General features: G+C 40.9%; 1 protein-coding gene across 4 annotated transcripts in view; it reads left to right on the top strand.

Annotated features, from left to right (window-relative positions):
* LOC140198103 (uncharacterized) overlaps window positions 1-17,820 on the top strand; it is a 78,550-nt gene that overhangs the window by 19,855 nt on the left and 40,875 nt on the right. For all 4 annotated transcript variants that reach the window (XM_072259009.1, XM_072259008.1, XM_072259010.1 and 1 more), the window contains exon 2: window positions 8,447-8,752. In XM_072259009.1, the coding sequence (XP_072115110.1) occupies window positions 8,447-8,752 (306 nt within the window). The remainder of the gene's footprint in view (window positions 1-8,446; window positions 8,753-17,820) is intronic.

Consider the following 17,820-nt stretch of genomic DNA (forward strand, 5'->3'; position numbering starts at 1 on the left):
CGTCCTTTCTATCATCTCTGTTGCCCACTATCTTTGATTTATTTCTGTTTTTCTTCTTCAGCCCTATCACTCCCATTCCCATGCCAAATCAGAGTAAACTCTCCCTTACAGCTCTATTATACCTGCCCGCGAGGATATTGGACCCCTTTGGGTGTTGATCACCAAGTGCCCACAACATTCGAGGCATGCCCTCTTCATGCTGAAGACCCACACTCATGATTTAGTTACAGCTTCTTCCCTCCACCAACATATTTAGAAACAGTTCATGAACACATGAACTCTGCCTTATTTTTACTTTATTTTTGCATTTTGTATTTATTTTGTAATTTCTAAAGTATTATATCTTTGTTGTAAAACAACAAATTTTATGTCTTAATAAACTTGATTCTGACAAATGACTGTACTGATTCTGTGTCCGAGAATCAAAATAGAACTCAAAATTTCATTAATTTTGCTGCCTTTTTCCACATGGCTCTTAACTTCACAAGGTTCATTCTTTCCTTTTTTGGAATTCTATACCTTTGTCTTAGCCACCTTATCCGGTAAACCTGCTTGATAATGCAAATATCTGATCAGCCAAACAAGGGACAGCAACTCAATGTGTAAAAACATGCAGACGTGGTTAAACGTGCAGCTGAGGATGTAGGGAGTCTGCAAAAGGACTGACAGATTAGGACACTGAACAAGGAAGTGGCAGGTCGAATACAGTGTAGGGAAGTGTATAGTTGCACATTTCGGTAGAAAGAATAAAGATGTAGATGATTTTCTAAACAGGGATCAAATTCAGAAATCAAAGGTGCAAACCTAGTGGAGGATATCCTCAAAATTAACTTGCAGGTTCAGTCGGTAGTAAGCAAGATAAATGCAACATTAGCGTACATATTGAGAGGACTAGAATATAAACACAAGAAAATAATGCTGAGAATTAATAACAGATTGGTTGGACAAAACTTGGAATATGGTGAACAGTTTTGGGCCCCTTATCTAAGAAAGGATATGCTGGTCTTGGAGAGGCACCAAAGGAGGTCAACAAGAATGACCTCAGGAATGAAAAGGGTTAGCGTTTGAAGAGTGTTTGACAGCTGTGGGTTTGTGGAGTGTAGAAGAATGTGGGGGTGGGGGGGGGGAAGGTGCATTGAAATGTATCGAATATTGAAAAGTCGAGACAGAGTTGATGTGAAGATATTTCCCATAGTGGGGGAGCCTTAAGCGGGCATAGCCTCAGTATACAAGGATGGGAAGACGGAGCTGAGATCAGGTATGAAATTGGAGCTACAATCCAGAGCACAGGAAGGATGTGTTTCTAAGATTGTAATGGGAATGTGGGTATATGTTTATCCAGAACCAGTTATTAGGAGTGCTATGGGAATGTGAGTAAGTGTTATCAGGAATGTGATCCAGGTGTGTGACTGGCATCAGGAGCTGCGGTATGTGCACGTCCATTTAATATCAAGCTTACATGTGCAAACTGAGCAGTAAAATATTATGCAAATGGTAGAGCTCCTTGTCAATTTATTAAGACAGCCAGTTGGTCCAACATGAAAGCAGTTGGAAAAAAACTGCTTTTTCTCTGCAGCCAGTGTCCTTTTTCACCATTGCTCTATGTTCTAGGCTGTGGTGAGAGTTCCTGGATCTCAAAATGCAAATTAATCCAGTGGTCGTGGAGCATACGGATCTTGGACCTCCAGAAAGTGTCCACAGCAGGGGTGATTGATAAGTTCGTGGCCTGTGGTAGACGGAGATAAGTGAAACGGCTCTCGTTATATACACATGTAGTTGAACTCTTTGAGTGATTGTGCAGGAACTTTGAAGTTAATACCTCATCAGTTAATAATTCCTCAGGGGTGATTGATAAGTTCGTGGCCTAAGGTCGAAGGAGATGATGTAGAATAGTGGTCCTGAACCACCAGGCCGCAAAGTATGTGCTACTGGGCTGCGAGGAAACGGTATGATTTGACAATATGAGTCAGCTGCACCTTATTCCCTGTCACTCTCACTGTTGAGCTTAAATGCACGCGCGTCATCCATGTCAGCGCAGGAAGGAGATCAGCTCCTCGAGCTTGCAAATGACGGCTGGCTGAAAAGTATGTTTGACATAACATCTCTGCCGGCATTCTGGATCAAAGTCAAGGCTGAATACTATATCCTGAGATAGCCCCGAAAGCACTGAAAATGTTGCTTCCATTTCCAACATATCTCTGCAATGAATGCAACGAAAACTAAATTGCGGAATAGACTGGACATAAGGAATCCCCTTCGAGTATCGCTGTCTCCCATCACTCCTCAATGGGACCGTTTTGTTGCAGGAAAACAAGTATTCAACACAGGGCTCCCACTGATTCAGTGATATTGGTGCATTGCAATGATTTTATATGTTTATACAGGGAAAATATGCGCTGTGTGTTTAATATCCAAACGTTACTTAAAATGTTATGATGCTATTGACTTATAAGTGACTTATATAACCATATAACAATTACAGCACGGAAACAGGCCATCTCTGCCCTTTTTGTCCGTGCCGAACGCTACTCTCACCTAGTCCCACCGAACTGCACTCAGCCCATAACCCTCCATTCCTTTCCTGTCCATATACCTATCCAATTTTTCTTTAAATGATAATATCGAACCTGCTTCTGCCACTTCCACTGGAAGTTCATTCAACACTTACTTCAAGCACCCCTGACCTCCCCTGATAATTGACTTATCACTATATTCATGCAAGGAAAATATGCGCTGTGTGTTTAATATTAAATTCGTTAGATAAACCCTTTTAGAAACGAAATTGAGTGTATTAGCCACTTATCACCTATATTCCGGTCGTGATTAACACCCCTACCCCCCGGAAAAACAATCGCCAAAAACGATTGGGGGGGGGGGGTGGATCGGCGTGGATCGGCAGGTATACGCATGCGCACTGGTGCCCACGCGAGGCTTCATGGTCATTGTAGTCTTTCTCGGGGTAAACCCAACGTATTTGACTGCTATTCCTGTCCGTTGGCAACCCTACCCACCCCCCCCCCCCGGTTGACCGGTCCACAAGAATATTGTCAATATTAAACCAGTCCACAGTGCATAAAAGGTTGGGGACCCCTGATGCAGAAGGAGGTTCGTGACCTTAGGCCACGAACCTACTCAATCACCCATCTGTGGCACTTTCTGGAGGTCCGAGATCTGTATGCTTCACGACCGCTGGTTTAAGTGTGTAAATGTAGGAGGGGACTATGTTGAAAAATAAATGTGCTAGGTTTTCTAAAATTAGGCCACGAACTTATCAATCATCCCTCCTATTGTGGTGAGCATTCAGTCCATGATGACAGACGAGAAGAATTCATTTAACTAACAGCCATTTTATTGTAACAACTACAAAACAACAGATAGGTAACTATGACCCAGGGAGAAAACACTCACACACCCAGTCACATTGCTTAAGGCCTGAATGACACAATGACAATAAAGTTTAATGTAATTAATTAGTTCGTGGTCGTGTTCGTCATCCTGGTCCAGCATTCCTACTGGCCAGCGCTATTTACTCTTTCTTATTATCATGGGATTATGGTGGGACGTTCAAATTTATTTATTGTTATATTTTAGCTGGGGTTATAAAGTTATGCGCTTGTAGGTCACCCAAATTATAACCGGGGCGTGTAATAATCACCTCCCCGTCTGTATGTGACTGAGTGGGTTCTCTCCTCGGCTCTTAGCGCCAGCTTTGTGTTTTATTTACTTATCGCAATAAAACGGGGCCCATGTAGCACCACTGGGGCGGCGTTACGGCGAAGGTCTATTAGAGTAAGCAATGAAGGAACAACTGGGCTGTACACAGCGCCGTGCGGGAGAAAGCATTGGGGCGATTGCAGCAGATCTCCGCCACTGTGCTCGGCATAGCTACCCCCAGTTCCTCCCGCGGTCCAGGAAGAGCTTGCCCTACACGCTTTGGTAAAGGAGGTGACGCTGGAGCACCTTCGGCAGTATGTTCACCTGACATCACCATCACTGCTGGTCGAGGCACTGGCAGAGGTGGAGAGGGCAGAAGCAATTTTAGCCTCCCAAGCTGTTCCAGCATCGCCCCGCACGCCGCTAGCCCGGGCTTGTGTCACCGAGTCGAGGAGCTCGTGAGACGGTCCGCCCTGCGCCGCACTGACAAGTAACTGTATAAAAGTTTACAGTTCTGAATGTACTGATCACCAATGCAAAATTTTATTGTTTGCATTGTTTCTTCCTCTCTATTTGTTTATCATGAATAAAGCCTAGTTATGAAAGGGGAAAACCTCGCGATAATAGGGTGACGTAGGGGAAACGGCGAAAATCTGAAATATTTTGCGAGCACCCTGTCAGGGGTTCGCAGCACTGGATATGGTTTTCTATGTTTTTTTTTATGGTTTGTGCTGTCTTTCGGAGTTGCAGGTAAGTACGTGGCTCCGTTGTAAATCGCACTGCCGGTATGGAGGCCAGACGTCCGGCTTTTGAACACTCTGTCCTCAGTCTGGCCACCTCGAGCCGGACGTTAATTTGTCCTTTTTTGGGTCTGACTAAATAATTTACATAAATTACCTTAGATATACTTAAAACAGTGGGAACTGAAAGCTATAACAACCGATAACGTATTTTTATTGTATGTAGTTGCCGTTGTCAACACTGCTGGTGAACCGCACGCAGTGTACGAGTAACGTCAGCAAGTCTCGAGTTTAACTACACAGTTCAAAGTGATTGTATCTACACCCCTTCCATCCCCTCTTCCCTCCCCCCGCAATGAATTCCAGTTTCCCACCTCATGGGGTGCAGATACTTACTAAATACGCTCATGTACTAACCTGAGGAGCTACACTGGCTGCTGCAGAGCACACGAGTGCCGCTGCCCACCCGCTCGGAATCACAGCTTTTAAGGGCAGAAATACAAAAACAGGACATCCATACCCGGCAGTCCATGGTAGGCTACTTCATTTAGTTTGTGAAGTAAGTTAATTTAGTTAGCATATCTGCTTCAGCAGGAGTAAAAATGAATATTCATTTCTTTCCGTTCTTTATTTATACTGTATGCATGTACAAAGTTTGTATGTATGTAATATGCAGAATGATGAATCATTGAATAGGAAAAAGGGCTCTGGCAGAAAATCACTGATGAAATAGCTAGGTTTTTGCTGGATTTATATAGACAAAAATATCATGTTAGAATTATAATAAGTAACTAAAGTGATCATCTGTTCGCATTTGTTTTTGCAATACGGTTTAAATTTTATAAAACTACATTTTTTTGAAACACTGTGTGCATACATATGGTAACCTATGACCACGTACGCAATGTCCTCCTTTTTGGAAATTTGGAAATGGCCACCCTAGCTGCCGGTCCGCCCTCACCCCAACAAGAATCAGGAGTCTAAAAGATTTACATTCACAGGCACACAGGGTTAAATAGTACATTGATTTTAATGAAGAAACACACGAATGGGAGGTGAGTATTGTAATCAGCAAGGACCAGTTTGGCATGTAGTGGTATAAGGTGTACATGCCTCAAAAACTTGTATAGATTTACCGTGGAGAGCATTCTGACAGGCTGCATCACTGTCTGGTAGGGTGGCCACTTCCAAATTTCCAAAAAGGAGGACATTGCATACGTGGTCATAGGTTAATACATATATATTTCAAAAAATGTATTTTTTATAAAATTTAAACCGAATTGCAAAAACAACAAATGCAAACAAATGATCACTTTAGTTATCTTATTAAATAAAAATTCTAACTTTTTTTTGTCTATATAAATCCATGAAAAACCTAGCTATTTCATCATTAATCAGTGATTTTCTGCAGAGCCCTTTTTCCTATTCAATGATTCATCATTCTGCATATTACATACATACATTCATACAGTATAAATAAAGAACAGAAGGAAATTGATATTCATTTTTACTCCTGCTGAAGCAGATATGCTAATCAAATTAACTTGCTTCACAAACTAAATGAAGTAGCCTACTTACCATGGACTGCCTTTTACTTGCATTTCCAGGAGTTCTCTGTTGGCCAGGAGTTTTTTGTACATGGCTGGGCACTCTTCTGAGAAGTAGTTACATATTTGGAGCTCTGCTTTGACTGAGTCCACTTACAGATGATTTCTGTTGTTTCTCCAAGCTGAGGTCATCATTGGAAAAACTCATTTTGTGTGAGCATTGCTACATGGAATAGAGAAGATATCAGCACTCACCTTCTTCAGGTTTGTAAAAGAGACCTCAGATTTACTGAACAGCTTGAGATAATGTTCTTCACTATGGCTATCTACCATTTTAGGAGTATTGATAATTGCCTCCACAATCCCATACTCTTCATATAATTCATCCATATCAATATCTTGAAGGTTACAGGCTTTGACTACATCACAGAATTCTCTAAAAGGTATGGCACTTGTTAGGCTCAATTTTGACACTTTGTTATGAAAGCTGTTTTCAGAGAAGTCATACCTGTCACTTAAGTACTTTGAGTCTTTCATAGAAAACAATGAAGTCTGTTTCACATTTCTTAGACACATCAGGGCTAAGCTGGCTAAGCTTGGTGTTCACTGCAATGCCAAATAAAAACAGTCCTTCACTCTTTTCTCAAGTTTGCTGTATGGCTTGGCTTCTAGTGCTTCAATAATGTCTGAGAACAATTTAAGAGTGTGACTGAGGAAGAAGAAATAGATTTCTGATGATTCACAGGCATTTCCTTTATCTCCAAAGCACTGCCACAGTACCTTGGGACACTCCTCCTCACCTAGACACTGAATATAACTTTTTAGGACTTCCCAGCACTTAAATATTCTGTCAATAGATGGCAAAAGAGAGAGCCATCTAGTCACAACATGCCGTAACAGATTACAATTATCAACATCCACGAATTCACAGAATTCCTTTAACTGTGCTGTTCTTTTAGCTGAGATGCTGAAATGGTTGTTTACTTTGAGCACAATATTTTCAACATTAATTCCCAGTTTTCTTGTAGCAAATCTTGTTGCATTGTACAAAATATGGGCCAAACAATTTGCAGCAATAATGTTCTTTTGAGCCATTTTCAGTTTTTGATAAACACTGTTGTGTTTTCCATAGTTTACACTTGCACTGTCAGCAGTGTGTGCAGACACTTTATTCAGATCCAGACCTGACGTCTCTAGTTTAACCAGCAGCTGATTTGTTATGTCCCCTGATGATTCATTGTTATCACTGTAAAATTCAAGTAACACATGTTGCACTCCCTTCTCAAAATGAAAGTATCTCAGAAGTATTGGGAAACACTTTGTTGCACCTTTGTTTGAAGCATCAGTTGCTACTGGAAAGGGCAAGCCATGTTCTTTGATAGACTCCACATGCTTTTAGAACCATAGAACATTACAGCACAGAAAACAGGACTTTTGGCCCTTGGCTGTGCCGAACCATTTTTTTGCCTAGTCCCACTGACCTGCACCTAGTCCATATCCCTCCATACCCTTTTTGTACCGAATACGGTGTTAGAATATTTTCACACAGAGCTTTTTGCTTTAGTTTTCCCACATTACACCTTTCACTACCAATGAGTCACTGTATATTTCTTTGTCAACTTTTACTCCACAATCAACACTTCTGTGTGACTGATGATGCTTCACAGCATGATACACTTTACAGTTCTGCAGCTAAGGTTTTGTCACCTTGAGTTAATTGAGCTGGGGAGAAAAATGATAACAATGATGACGTACCGGCAGTACAAGTGTTAACTTTATGTTTATCTATGGTAGTGAGTCGTTCAACTGCACTTTTTCCCTTACTGCCAATCTCCACATCACAACAGCATAGTGTACAAAAAACATGAAAGGTATCTTTTCTGCTTTTAGCAATAAATCTAAATTCTTTGGCCCATTCATGGTTAAGTATAGTCTTTCTTTTCGGCATTTCTTGAGGGGCTTGAAACAAGAACAAAAAAGTCAACCACACTCCACTGCAGCCTTGGGCAGGCTGACCCTCTCAGACGTGCTGACGTGACTCGTACACTGCGTATGGTTCATAAGCAGCAGTGTTGACAACGGCAACTACATATAATAATATGTTAATGGCTTTTATAGCTTTCAGTTACCACTCTTTTAAGTATATCTGAGGTAGTTTATACAAGTTTTTTTTTTAGTCAGACACAAAAAAAGTGGACAAATTAACATCCGGCTTGAGGTGGCACTGGCCGGAGGACAGAGTTTTTCATTTGTCATCGTGGGCCGAAGGGCCTGTTCCTGGCTCTACTGTTCTGCGATGTGGATGAACCCATTAACTTGGTTGACATGACTGATGGAAATTCTGGTTCCACATGGCCAAGTTCCAAAATTCTAGGATGGCATTCTATAAATGTCTGTTGATATAATATATTGTGATTTGTGATTGTACCTCAGTTATGCTGCTGAATAATCAGAATTTTACCACCAGAGTTCAAAGAATGTTTTTCTTTTTTTAATCCAAATTAGAGAAATGGAAAGTAGTAAATGGGACCATTGGTTCATCGGTTTTTCTGGATCCTGAACACCAAGGTGATCTCAGCAGGAGTGAAATTTTATGGACCTTCACTGGCAGCAACATATGCTGTGTTCCTATTTTGGATTACGTTCCAGATGAACCTGTGGAGCAATCAAATGAACAATTCAGATCCCGTTTACAGTTTAACGCTTCTACTGGCTGTCTGCTGGTAGATCGAATAAAATCTGAGGATCAAGGTGTTTATAATTTTGATGTAGATGGGAGAAGAACAACTACAATAGAATTGCTTCTCTTCGGTAAGTATTCACTTTGTGTATCTTGAAAATGCTGAAGCTGTTGAATTATTTACTCATTTGCTCAGGAACTGTACATACAGGATTTGATTATTGATACTGTTGTAAATTAAATTAGTTTCTTCACCCAGAAGATTAACATTAGTAAAATAAATAGCTGTTCAGTCAGCCTCTGTAGTATTTGCATATATATTTACTCTCCCACCTGAGGAGTTGCTATGGAATTGTGATCTACCATGTATTTCTGTCCTGGTGAGATGAACCCAAAGGGTCTTTTTTCCCAGGGCTGACATGGTTGCCACAAGAGGACACAGGTTTAAGGTGCTGGGGAGTAGGTACAAAGATGTCAAGGGTAAGTTTTTTTTAAATGCAGAGAGTGGTGAGTGCGTGGAATGGGCTGCCGGCAATGGATGTGGAAGCAGATACGATAGGGTCTTTTAGGAGACTTTTGGATAGGTACGTGGAGCGTAGAAAAATAGAGGGCTATGGGTAAGCTTAGTAATTTCTAAGGTAGGGACATGTTCGGCACAGCATTGTGGGCCGAAGGGCCTGTATTGTGCTGTAGGTTTTCTGTTTCTAAAAGAAAATCTGCAGTTTCTGTAAATCTAAGCAACACAAACAAAATGCTGGAGGAACTCAGCAGGCCAGGCAGCACCTATGGGGGAGAAAAAAAACAGTCAGTGTTTCAGGCCGAAACTCTTTGTCAGGACTGGAGGGGGAAAAAGAAGCTGATTTGAAAAGTTGGCAAGGGGAGAGGGAAACACCAGGCGACAGGTGAAACCTGGAGGGGCAGGGATAAAGTGAAGAGCTGGGAAGTTGATTAGTGAAAGACAAAAGGCCATGGAAGAAAGGGAAAGGGGGAAGGAGCACCAAAGGGAGGTGATGGGCTGTCAAGGAGATGAGGTGAAAGAAGGAAAAAGGGATGGGAAATGGAGAGGTGGAGGGTGGGTTGGAAGGCATTACCAGAAGTTTGAGAAGTGAATGTTCATGCCATCAGGTTGGAGGCTACCTAAAAGGAATATAAAGTGTTGTTCCTCCAACCTATGTGTGGCCTCATCACAACATTAGTCGCAGGTCACAGCTTCAATTTAGCGCAGATGAGTAAACCCCAACAAGTAACAGCCAAGAAGGCACAGCAGCGATTATCCTGCCATGGGGGGGGGGGGGGGGGGGGCGGTGCAATGGAGCCACGAACCGAGGTGGCAGCTTAACGTGGAGGCATCATACAACCTTGCACTAAACAAATTTAAAACCCTAAGTTAACAATACCAACTGAACTTGGACTCTGCCAAAAATGACTACGATGAAGGACTGCGATATCTTCACCCGAAGATGCAGCTTCCAAAAACCGAAAATCAACACTTCATCGACAGAACAGACGAGGAAGCTACTAGTAGCGTGGCGGAGCTAACAGCGGTGCTAGCTGAACTAAAGTTACTTTGCTCTGAGTTTGGAGGATTTGGATCCAAACTGGACAGTATAGATGACCGCCTGGGTAAGATGGCCAGCTCTGTTGCTGCCTTGGAAAACAATATGTTGGTGGTGAAGTGAAATGTTGCTTCTAACACCACACGGATGGAAGAGGCCGAAAACCGAATAATGACGGCAGAAGAGCACCTGGAAAGGAACAATACTGAACTAACCAATGCCATGAAACAAATCACCTACCTGGAATCCAAGACTGAAGACCTGGAGAATTGGAGTCGAAGGAAAAACTTGCGGTTGTTTGGCCTCCGGGAGAGTGCTGAAGGAAACCAACCACTGCTAGAGTTCATACAAAACATGGTACCGCACTGGCTGGAGCTGGACACCGACAGATCCTTCATTCTAGAAAGAGTTCACCGGACTCTAGCACCACCGAAACCAAACCAGAACAGAACGATTCTCATTCAGTTCCTAAAATTTCAAGATCAGGAGTTTGATTTCCACTCCACTAAACAGCGTAATATCACGTATGAGGGAAACAAGCTTTTCTTCGCTCAGGACCTCTCAGCTGAGACCACGCGACAGCAAAATGAGTTCAACACGGTCAGAGGAGTTTTCATCGAAAAAGGAACGTTCTGTGGATTTCAACATAATCCATTCAAGATGAGGGCCCTCAATAATGGGAAAATACACCTGTTTTCATCACCAAAAGAGGCGGAAGATTTCCATCAAGGACACACCTGAGGGGTCTGATTAAGGCAGTGGTGAGATTTGTTCACTTCCATACCCATGAGAATCGGCTGATACTGACTGCTTAACAGATATAAGCCTACACTGAGTCCCAAAAGACATCTTTTTTTCTTCCTTTATTTTTCTTTGCTAGAACTGCCACTTTAGCCTCGTTTATTCTATTCTTGAAAAGATACTGTATTTAAGAGGTTGCTAATGCCACCAGAATAGCTTTATTTTGCCTATTTTTATTACTTATAACATTTTTGTTTGTTGAAACCTTAATTCTATTGAGATGGGACTCCATGGACCTGAATGAACATCTATAATAGGCAATATTGGCATACAGTTCAGTGGCTACTTTGATTTTATTTTTACGCTAAGTGGGTTAAGTATGTAATGTTCAAGATGTAATAAGGTGCATGGTTGGTGGACACCACTAGTTGCCTATGGGGTTAGGTTCGCATAGTTTAGCTGCTCCTCCATAGAGTGGATCAGCACAAGCCCTATAGTTTTGTTTTGAGTAAGGGAGGGGGAATTCAAGAGTTCAAATGTCTATATGTGTAAATGTACATGTTTTTTTCCTTTATGTATGTCGTGCACCCAACACAGCAGTAATATTTCTTGCTCCTATTTTTGGTATAATTGACATGTACTATATATGGAATAAACGAGCACTCAGAATATCTTTAATATAAAAGTCACAAGCTGGAATGTTAGGGGACTAAAGTTAACCAAATTGAAAGAGGTTATAAATAGGATTAAATAGCTTAAGTCCAAAATAATTTTTCTTCAAGAAACCCATCCGACAGACTCAGATATTAAATTGGTACGGAATAGATGGCCAGGCCAAGTAATATATGAACATACAACAACTATGCTAGAGGTGTACTTATTCTTATTCATAGAACGATACCATTTCAAATTATGAAAACAATCCAAGACTCAGCCGGAAGGTATGTTATTACGCAAGGTAATATCCTCTTTCACACTAAACCTAGTCAGTATACAGTATATGGCCCAAATGACAATCCTAAATTTTTTGAAGATTTCCTCCTTACTGTGTCCACTTTACGGCTGTGATACCTATAAGGCACAAACTAGAAAATTACTAAAACAATACATTGTTCTCTCCATACTTCAACCAAATTTATATCCACAAAACCCTGGCAAAATAGGATACTCGTCATTCAAGCACATGTAAATCTCATTCTTGTATTGATTATTTTCTTGTCTCAAGAGAGCTCTTATCAAAGATTAAAAGTTGCTGGTATGATAGCATAGTAGTAAGCGACCATGCTGCTATTTCATTAAGTATTCTTCTGGAGAAATTTACTCACAGTCCCCCTAACTGGCGATTTCAGGTGAGATGGCTACAAAACCCAGACTTTGTTAAATTTGTGGGAACTAAAATAGATAGTTTGAGTTAAATACAGGTCAAACTAGTGCCAGCATGAGATGGGAGGCGTTCAAGGCATATATTAGAGGGGAAATCATTAGTTATACGTACAAGCTCCAAGGCCAAACAACAAAATAGTGATAGAAACTTTGTAGAAACAAATTCTGTCTTTAGAGATAGAACTAAATGAAAGGGATGATCCAACAAAAAAAGAGATCTACTTTCGAGAGCCAAATATAATAAATTATCTGCTGATAACGCTGCAAAAAGTTTAATGTGGCTGAAGGAATCTTATTATGATCAAGGAAAAAAAGCTGAGAAACTCTTGGCATGGAGAATTTTAAAAAAATACAGTCTGATAGAGCAATTAACAGTATAATAACCTCTTCACGAAGCCTAACAGTAGACCCATTGGAAATTAATAACAGTTTTGGAGAATTTTATGAACATTTATATAGATCAGAATGCCCCCAAGCCTCAGAAGCACGGGACACATTTCTTGATCAGTTTTAATTTCAGACACAGACAGAAGATGCAAAAAAGGAGTTAGATAGAGGTTTAACAATTGAAGAGATATCCCAGGCTATCCAAAATATTAATAGTGGTAAAGCTCCAGGACCTGACAGCCTACCAATTGAATTCTACAAAACATTAAGAAAAATTACTAGTCCCACTCTTAAATATATATGACGAATCTTATGGAACTCTCCCTCCCTCTTTAAGGCCGGCAATGATAACGCTGATCTTGAAAGCAGGCAAACCGCCTACAGAATGCTTCTCATTTAGACTGATAAGTCTGATTGGATCGGACACAAATATACTTTGTAAAGGCTTAGCAGGAAGATTAGATCCTTATAAACACATATAGTTCATAATGATCAGAATGGCTTTGTGCAAAAACGCCAAGGATTCCATAATATTTTTTAGATTAGATTATGAGGACACGCAGTCCTCTTTTATTGTCATTTAGTAATGCATGCACTAAGAAATGATACAATTTGTTCCTCCAGAATGATATCACAGAAACACAAGACAAGCCAAGACTAAAAAAAAATGACAAAAACCACATAATTATAACATATAGTTTCAACAGTACAGGCAATACCGTAATTTGATAGAAGAACAGACCATGGGCACAGTAAGAACAGTCTCAAAGTCTCTCAAAAGTCCCATCATATCACACAGACGGTTGAAGGAAGAAAACCCTGCCTGCCATGAGCTCCCAGCGCCGCAAACTTGCCAATGCAGCATCCTGGAAGCACCCAACCACAGTCTGACTCCGAGTCCGTCCGAAAACTTCGAGCCTCCGACCAGCTCTCTGACACCGAGCACCGAGCGCCATCTCTGCCGAGGATTTGGGGCCTTCCCCTCCGGAGATTCTCGATCGCGCCGTAGCAGTGGTAGCGAAGCAGGCATTTCAGAATTTTGTCCAGATGTTCCTCTGTGCTTCTCATGGCTGTCTCCATCAAATCAGGATTGTGCATGGCATCCTACTTCACAAATACGATATCAATTCGATATCAATATTAGAAGAGTTCTTAACATAATTCATGAAAAATTTGATGCTAAAGATACAGCAGTATTATCACTGGATTCAGATTGTATATACAAACCCAATAGCCAGTGTCTCAACAAATAGTATAGTTTCTAAACCAATCATCTTGGAGCGATCTACTCGCCAGAAATGTCCTTTGTCACCGATGTTTATACTGGCCATAGAACCCCTGGCTATGGCAATAAGAACGCAGACAGGCCTGTCAGGCATCTAGTTAGGAGAACAGGAACATAGAATATCCTTGTATGCTGATGACGTGATTCCTTTTTTAAACAAATTTATCCATCAGTGTTCCAAACTTAATGCAACAGATTGAATTGTTTGGGCAGTTCTCTGGTTATAATATTAACAACTCAAAATCATCAGTACTATTTTCGAACAAAGAAGAAAGATTGAAACCAGTCATAAAAACCCTGTTTATAAATGCAAAGGAAGGGTTTACCCACCCTGGTGTCAAAATTACCCCTGAAATTAAAACGATCGCCCCAACAAACTATGACCTACTAGTGGGCGAAGTGAAGGAGACATTGGATCGATGATAACGATGCCCATATCAATGACTGGCCGTATAAACATGATCAAAATGAATATATTACCAAAATTTCTATACCTTTTTCAATCACTTCCTCTCCCAATATCAAAATCATTTTTTGATAAGCTTAATAGTATTTTCAGTAAATTCATTTGGAATAATAAAAATATCTAGACTGAGACCTAGGCTGCTATACCTGCCCTATGAAAGGGGAGGGCTCCGGCTCCTGAACTTGAAATGGTATTATTGGTCTGCTCAGTTACATTCTGCAATGTTTTATTTCTCAATGGAAGCCCTTCCAGCCTGGGTGAATATTGAACAGACATCATTATCAAACCTTCCATTAAACAACCGAGAACCCTTTCCTCAAAAATACTATTGACATCTGCTATAAAGCACATCAGCATATTAAAGATACTCCTCCCATTCCTCGCTTCTCCCCAATATGGGGCAATACATACTTCAGGGCAGGAAGAGCAGATGGTGGCTTCAGAATCTGGGCAGACAAAGGTGTGCAGAAAATAGAGGACCTTTATATGAATGGTAATCTTATTACATTTGATCAATTGTGTCAAACATACCCTATCACTAAAAAAAACATTTTTTAAAATGTTTGCAACTGAAACATTTCATATTATCAAAATATAAGCATTTAATATCTGAATCATCCCTATCACATCTTGAAAATCTCACACTTCTAAACCTAAAGGGGAGGAGTCAGATTTCTTTATTCCATACAGCTTTGATGTCATATGATAAGGAGTCCACCATTTACGGGCTAGAGGCATGGAGACTGGGATGTTCAGGAGGGCATACAAGAAACTGAGTAGGAAATGGCATGCTTAAAAGCCCCAAAGCAATAAATTAACACGAGAATGAAGCTATTACAATACAAATGATTAACGAGAGCTTATGTTACTCTGGTTAAACTGAACCATTGGTCCCCTGACATCCCGGACACCTGTGTTAAATGTTTAGAAGAAAATGGTACTCTGTTTCACTCTGTATGGGACTGTCCAAAATTTTTAAAAAAATACTGGAAAACAGTTGTTCAGACTATATCTGAGATTGTTGGAGTGAAGGTGCCTCACCAAGTAAAAATGTGTGTACTAGGTATATATCCAAAGAACTTTACTGTTAGCTCAAAACAGTCAACTCTAATTGACTTTAGACTCCTGCAGACCAGGAGGAAGATAGCTTTATCTTGGAGAAAAATTGATATACCTTCAATACATGTATGCGTGAAGGAGATGGCATCTTGGTATTGCATTGGAGAGACTGACTTACCTAACCAGAGGAAGGGGAGGAGAACTTGAAAATGCGTGGAAACCTTTATTGGAGTTTCTTGGACGTCAAGGTGCACAGTCATTTTGAAATAGCTGTATGTTGTTGAGTGCTTCTATGGTTTTTTTTCTGATGTGTTTTTATTTCCTTGTTAAATATGTGATGTGTGTGAAATTTTGTATTTCTTTTCCTTTGATGAAAAACATGAGGACATCTTTCACTAGTTTAATTATTATTATTGTTTATTTGTATATCTGAAATACATGAAAAATTGTTTTAAAAAAGGTGCAGTAGCATCTATATTTTCTGAGGACATTGAGGTGTGCAAGGCTCTCTGTCCCCATCCTAAGAACTTTGTATAGGAGTACCATTGAGTGTCCTGTCCGGCTGCATCATTTTATGGTACGGAAGCTGCAAAGCATCAGACTGCAAGACCCTACTGAGGATAGGAAAAAAAACACTGAGAGGGTCATTGGAGACTCCCTGTCCCCTGTTTGTGACTTTTACTGGGAGCGTTGTAGACTGGGCACCCGAAGTGTTGTTGAGAACCCCTACCAACCATCACACAATCTCTTTGACCCACTATCATCAGCACGGAGTTAGAGGTTGTCAGGACTAGGATGGCTAGATAGGGTGTTACGTACCCCGTAACTGGGTTTCCAAACCAGCAGAAATGGACCACTCGTTAGAGTCTGGATTACTAGGAACTAATAAAGTTTTATTAAAGAAATAAGTAACAGAGTGTTCTAATCATGAGGATATAAATGCAACTGGTTAGCAATGATAATACACACATGTACACAGAACTAGGGTAATAGGGATCAACCAAGCTCTATCGCAGTCTAGGGGTAAAATGATCAGTCTTAACAGTAGAACAGAGCTAAGGTGAGTGGGAAGACAGATGATTGGGAAATTTTTAAGGAGCAACAGAACTTAACTAAAAAGGCAATACGGGGAGAAAAAATGAGGTATGAACGCAAGCTAGCTAGGAATACAAAGGAGGATAGCAAAAGTTTTTTTAGGTATGTGAAGAGAAGGAAGATAGTTAAGAACAATGTTGGGCCCTTGAAGAATGAATTGGGAGAAATTGTTATGGGAAACAGAGAAATGGCAGACGAATTTAATAAGTACTTTGGATCTGTCTTCACTAAGGAAGACACAAGCAACCTCCCAGATGTATGGATGGGCCAAGGACATGGGGTAACAGAGGAACTGAAACAGATTGACATTGGGAAGGAAACGGTGATGAGTAGACTGATGGGACCAAAGGCTAACAAATCCCCAGGTCCAGATGGTCTGCATCCTAGGGTACTAAAGGAGGTGGCTCTGGAAATTGTGGATGCATTGGTGATCATTTTCCAATGTTCCTTAGATTCAGGATCCGTTCCTGAGGATTGGTGAATGGCTAATGTTATCCCACTTTTTAAGAAAGGAGGGAGGGAGAAAACAGAGAACTATCATGCTGTTAGTCTAACATCAGTAGTGGGGAAGATTCTAGAGTCCATTATTAAAGATGAAATAGCGGCATATCTTGATAGCAGTGATAGGATTGGGCCGAGCCAGCATGGATTTACCAAGGGCAAATCATGCTTGACTAGTCTATTGGAGTTTTTTGAGGATGTAACCAGGAAGATAGACGCGGGAGATCCAGTGGATGTACCTTGACTTTCAGAAGGCATTTGATAAGGTACCGCATAGGAGATTGGTGGGTAAAATCAGAGCTCATGGCATTGGGGGGAGGATATTGACATGGATAGAAAACTGGTTGGCAGATAGAAAGCAAAGGGTAGCAGTGAATGGGTGTTTCTCGGAATGGCAGATGGTGACTAGTGGGGTGCCACAGGGCTCGGTATTGGGACCACAGCTGTTTACGATTTAGGTCAATGATTTAGAGGAAGGCATTGTGAATAACATCAGCAAGTTTGCTGATGATATTAAGCTGGGTGGCAGTGTGACATGTGATGAGAATGTTAGGAGAATTCAAGGTGACTTGGATAGGCTGGGTGAGTGGGCAAAAACTTGGCAGATGGCGTCTAATATGAATAAGTGTGAGGTTATTCACTTTGGGAGCAAGAACAGCAAGGCAGATTATTATCTGAACGGTGTGGAGTTAGGTAAGGGAGAAATACAGAGATCTAGGAGTACTT

Source organism: Mobula birostris, chromosome 5, assembly GCF_030028105.1.
Source record: "Mobula birostris isolate sMobBir1 chromosome 5, sMobBir1.hap1, whole genome shotgun sequence".
Taxonomy (NCBI): domain Eukaryota; kingdom Metazoa; phylum Chordata; class Chondrichthyes; order Myliobatiformes; family Myliobatidae; genus Mobula; species Mobula birostris.